The 6,000-nt window shown below is 30.1% G+C and overlaps 1 protein-coding gene across 1 annotated transcript; it reads left to right on the top strand.

The window, feature by feature from the left end:
• Positions 1-5,050: 5,050 nt before the first annotated feature.
• LOC150033566 (uncharacterized) lies at positions 5,051-5,446 on the top strand. The gene has a single exon (XM_090317923.1). It carries the CDS (start codon positions 5,051-5,053, stop codon positions 5,444-5,446), a length of 396 nt encoding a protein of 131 aa, XP_090174049.1.
• The last annotated feature ends 554 nt before the right edge of the window (positions 5,447-6,000 follow it).

Below are 6,000 nucleotides of genomic sequence, written 5' to 3'. Positions count from 1 at the left end.
TGAGTTTAGCCAATTAATTTCAGATCGTTGGAGCCCATGATCTATAGGTTCACGGGGTCCCCCTACTAGCTCGTAATGGACTAGCTCTAGAATATCGTGATAAGTTAATTTGAAATGTTCAAATTAGAATTAAGGGAATTAGTAATTATATGAGATATAAATACGTGTTTAATTTGAGAATTAAACGGAATAGGAGAAATTATATTTAAATATGATTTAAATATATAAAGATGGATGTGTGTAAAAATTAATTTAATATTTGATATTAAATTAATTAAGTTTTATTTAAAAATTAATTTATGAAATTAATTTTAATTTTCAGTTTTTAAAATCAAAATGGATTTTAGAAATATCAAATTTTGATTTTAAGATAAAATTGGAAAATAGAAAAAATAATACACAAATGGAAAAACATGTTTTTCCATTATCCATCTTCTACTTGCTCACACAAAAGCCATCATTATTGCCTTTGTATTACTCCAAGCATGAGCTGCAACTCATACAACTCTCTTCCTTGCATGATGATCTGCAATATATTGAATAGATTGGAGTGAATTTCAAGCATGTAATCAAGAAAGAATTTTAGAGAAAATTCGTGATAAAGAAAAGGTTCTTCACCAAGATTGCTATTGTGAATAATTCTCCTTAATCCCTTGATTCAAGCTTATTTTGAGTCCCACAACTCAATCTAGAGTACCAAGGTAATAGTGGGGAAGATCTTGAGGTGTTTTGCAATAAGATTTGGAGAAGATTGCAGCTAGAGCTCGAGCTTTGAAGAAGTTCTACAAAGGTATGTCATGAAACTCATTTGTTTTTTGCAAGAGCATGCTTTATATTTTGCCAAAATTAATGAATTAGAGTACATAAATGATCCTTGTTGCTTTAGTTGTTGTTGATACATTCCTACAATTAGTATTAGAGCATCATATAAGCATTCAATTCGGTAAACTTTTGGTTTGGTGGGTGTTTTATATGAGTTATACGAAACTGATGCACTGATATGGTTTTCTGAGTTTTGGAATTTTAATTCTATTTAATTTCTCATTTAAATTTATAATTGGCTCTTGTTTGATGAGCTTTTATGTGTTATCAAGAGTTTATAATTTATTTGGAGTCATTGGAGTTGAAATTAAGATGTAATTGAAGAAACAAGTAAAGAAGGTCGAGGTTATTCCAGTTTTTCAGCTTCTGCTCAAAATCGTTGTTGAGGTTCAGTTTTTTAGTTTCTGCTTAATAAGCCTCTCATTTTCAGGATAAAACTGCATAGATAGCTGTGAACATAGTCCTGCAAGATGAAATTTACTCCTACCCAATTTAAGGTTAACAGATAGGTTGTTCCCTTAAGTATTGATTCCTAGTCTTAAACAAAGGGACCTCTCATGATAGAGAGAGACATGGTTTATTAGTTGGACTATAAACCAATTGTTCAAAAGATGATTAATGGTGACTTAAGGAGCAAGATTTACAGGGATAAAACGATAATTTTGACCTAGCTGTAAATACAAACGACCTGTGAAGGATCGACTTACTGATTATGGTTAAATCGAGTGGACTGAATACATCTATAGTGAGAAGAGTGCAACTACTGAGCTATAGTGGTATGTCTCGGTAGTTAATGAATATTGATTAATTTAGTTTAAAGAGTTTAGCCAATTAATCTCAAATCGTTGGATCTCATGATCTGTAAGTTCATAAGGTCTCTCTACTAGCTCGTAAAAGATTACACCTTGGATTAAAATATTGAATGAATTTGAAACGTTCAAAATCAAAATTAGAGTTTGGAATTTGAAATGTTCAAATTCATTTAGGGGTTGGATAATTATATTTGATATAATTAATGTTTAAATTTATTGAAATATAAACATAATTGGAGAGTTCAAAATATTTAAAAGATGTTTTAAATATTGATTACATGAATAGAATTCATGTTTGAATTAGGTGTTTTATTAATTTAATATTTGATATTAAATTATTATTTGATTAATTGAATGTTTTAATTAATTATTTATTTAAATAAATCATTTTTTAATTTAAAATTTAATTTCAGAATTGATTTCTTAGATTTTGTCTAATTTGATTTTAAAGTAAAATTAAATTAGATTAAAAATCAAATTAAAATTATTTTTAAATGTGAAAGTGGGTTTTTCTTAATTCACTCTTTGCTAGTGGATTAATCCACCAAATTAACACCTATCTCACTGACTAAAGTGCTAATTGAAGTGTCAATCATCTGAATTAGTTAGTGATTGTACGTTTGAACTAATAAATACTTCAAATTTCAGATTATTTTTTCATGCAATCTAGAATTTTACAGGAATTCTGAAATTTACTTGCTCTCTAAAACCCTTTCCAATCCCATCTCCAATTGCTCTCAGTTCTGAGTTAATCCAAGGTTAAAAATAGTAAAGAAGATCCTCTTGGTGGTCTACTGAAGTTTTGGAGATCTAATTTGTAGAGATTACAAGGATTTGAAGTGAATCTACAAAGGTTGTACATTTCTAAAACCCTTTTTGTTAAAACGTTTTTTAGCATGCTTTATACTAAAATTAAGTGTAATTAGAGTGCTTAGTAATTCTGTTAACTTCTATTTTATACATGTTTATTCTATCACTTTATATAAGATCTTACGTCTAAGTGAAACTTTTAGATAATGTAGAATTTGTTCTATTACAGCCCAATGATCCACTATAGGAGAAGACATAAACTGACTCACAATGCTCAAAGAATAAACAATATCTGGTCGTGTCACTGTTAAATAGTTCTTTCCAACTAATCTTCTATATCTCTCATGGTCTTTAAATAATTCTCCTTCTTTAGCAAGTTTCAAATTTGGTATCATCGAAGTATTACATGGTTTGACTCTTAGTTTTCTAGTCCCAGACAACAAATCAAGTATATATTTCTATTGTGACAGATAAATACCTTTCTTGCTTTTCATTACTTCAATGCCCAAGAAATACTTCAATTGTCTCAAATCTTTAGTATGAAATTAACCTTGAAGAAAAGTTTTGAGAGAAGATATACTTGATATATCACCAGTGATAACGAAATCATCAACATACATAACAAGCAAAGTAATATCATTGTCAAATCTGTTGGGATTAGTATCCTAATTCTCTCTTGTGTTCTCGTAGTTTGTAAACATTGTATAAACAATTTGTTTTTAATAAAATAATTATTATTTTATGAGGATACACTCAATCCAATTAACTGAGATCCTAGGTTATTTTATGTAATTTAAACAAGTGTGTAGAGACATACATGTGGATCTTATTTAAATAATAACATAAACGGTTTGTAGTAGATGGATAAGGTTGGTTACCTTATTCTGATGACATTATAGATATGACCCGCTTTGTAGATGTTACAAGTGTTGTAAAGTGCTACAAATGATCTAATCCTGATCATTCATGTGGAGACATGTGAGCGGGAGTATGCTATACAAAGAGTTTGTATAAGACCAGACCACGAAATGGTTAGTCTTATTTCATTTGCATCTTCTATTATTATCAAAAGTATATTAAATTATGAACATAGTATCAAACTTATGATTTTGTTAATTAAATCCCTACATTTTCACAAACAAATGAATTTGAACTTAGAACTTTGTTAATTACTTCCATTAGAACTTATAACTTTGTTAATTAATTCTGATGTTTTCAAATATTAATCCAACATTAATTCTAATTGTTCACTTTATTAATTAAATATAATTATGTGTTTTGAGTGATTTTTAAAATAAGTCTAAGAAGTATTAAATAATACACTTATAAGAAGTCATTTTTATATTATGGTTTAAAATGTACAAACTGAAATAAGTTTATAAGTTTGAAACTATATTTTTATTAATAGTGAAATAAAAGTTTGAAATGTACAAATATATTATTTATTAATGGTGGAATAAGTATACTTTTATTAATAGTGAAATAAAGTTAAAATAAAAGTTTTATTAATAGTGAAATAAGTTAAAAATGTACAAACTGAAATAAGTTTATAAGTTTGAAACTATACTTTTATTTATAGTGCAATAAACGTTTGAAATGTACAAACATATTATTTATTATTAGTGAAATAAAATTTTGAAATAAAAATTTGAGATAAAAGTTTTATTAACAGTGAACTAAGTTAAAAATGTACAAACTGAAATAAGTTTATAAGTTTAAAACTATACTTTTATTTATAGTACATTAAACGTTTGCAATATAAAAACATATTATTTATTAATAGTGAAATAACTATACTTTTATTTATGGTGATGTTTTTATTTATACACTTTTAAAGTTAAATAAAATGAAAAAGGTTTTACAATCAAAATTTGAAAATTAACTAGGCACATGAAAATCCAAATATGTCAAGTACTATAATACTTATGTCGACTTATGTCACTATTACGTTTGAGACATTTATAATGTGTCAACTACTATACCTAGTTGCACACTTTAGTTTTTTATAGGTAGTAATGGGTTGTATGAGGGGGCACTTATACCGTAACCTCTACATCCTAACTCCCCAAAAAAAAAAAAAAATACTCACTTCAACGTATTGACTACCCATGTCCTAAAATTATAGGTAGATGGGAAAACACAAATTCTATGTCATTTTTGTTGGTTGTATTCCAGGGATTTACCTATCCTGGCACGAATGTCATGGACAAGTCAGTGGGTACAAGGGGGCATTATACAAGTCCTATGAAACATTCAATGCAGCGGAGCACGCGTATAAGTCTTACAGTACAACACACATTGGACAAGTTAGTGATTAGGGTGTAAGACAATGTATTACAATTATTGCAGTTGTAATAGGCTTCATTTTTGGGATGATCGTAATGTATACTTGGCTCGGGATAGTCGGATATGAGTGATGTACTAGGTTGTCACGACTTAACATTTTGTAACTAAATTGAAGTTCACTGATTATAAGTGTAATCATCTTTTCAGGATCTACATACTTCCCTCATTGCCCTAGTAAGATTGAGACTCTTCATGAGCTGTTTAAAATCATAACAAGTATTATTGAGTCTCAAAGACAATTATTTTTCACTTTGGCAACTATGCTTAACAATAATAGAAGGATAAAACAACAACCAGCGAATGTTAGACACTACATTCGGCAATTGACGTTCTTCCGCCTCATTTACGAGAGTGACTTGGCATGTCGTGAGAATACTCGGATGGATAGAAGGACGTTCATGATTTTATGCAACATGATTAGAACGATGAATTGTTTGGAGCCAGGTAGATCTGTTGGTATTAAAGAGATGGGGGCAATTTTTCTACATATTCTTGCGCATGATATGAAGAATATAGTAGTACACACATATTTTTTGAGATCTGGCAAGACAGTTTCGAGATATTTCAATGTAGTTCTCAAAGCAGTAATACAACTATACACGGTGTTGTTGAAAACCCCCGAACCAGTTGCAAGTGCATATACCGATGGACGATGAAAATGGTTTAAGGTAGAAAAAAGTTTCAGTACTGTTCTATAAATGCATCTGAAATAAATTGTGCTGACATCTTCTCGAATTATATGAATAAATAATTTCAACAGAATTGTCTGGGTGCATTGGACAACATGTACGTGAAAGTGAATGTCAGTTTCGTAGATCGACCACGATATAGGATGAGGAAGGGGGAATTCGCCACGAACGTTTTTGCGGTGTGTGACAAAAATGGAGAATTCATCTTCGTTATGCTAGGTTGGGAGGGCTCGGTCGCCGACTCTTGGGTTCTGAGGGATGCAGTTGCGTGATCGCATTGATTGAGGGTTCCAAAGGATATAAAAATCACTCATGTACATAAGCAATATTTAGTTACTCCATTAATAGACATGTATTACAATCCAAGAAATGGTACAGGGTACTACTATCTGTGCGATGCTGGCTACCCTAATGCTGAAGGATTTGTGGCTCTATATAGAGGGGAGTGTTACCATCTCTCAGACTGGCATGGAGCAAGCAACACATTGACAACACCGAGAGAATTTTTCAACATGAAGCAC

This window comes from Benincasa hispida, chromosome 9, assembly GCF_027475165.1.
Source record: "Benincasa hispida cultivar pf3 chromosome 9, pf3_genome.v1.1, whole genome shotgun sequence".
NCBI classification, from domain to species: domain Eukaryota; kingdom Viridiplantae; phylum Streptophyta; class Magnoliopsida; order Cucurbitales; family Cucurbitaceae; genus Benincasa; species Benincasa hispida.
Note: the sequence above shows the minus strand (reverse complement) of the source record. Positions and strands in the feature narration are given on the sequence as shown.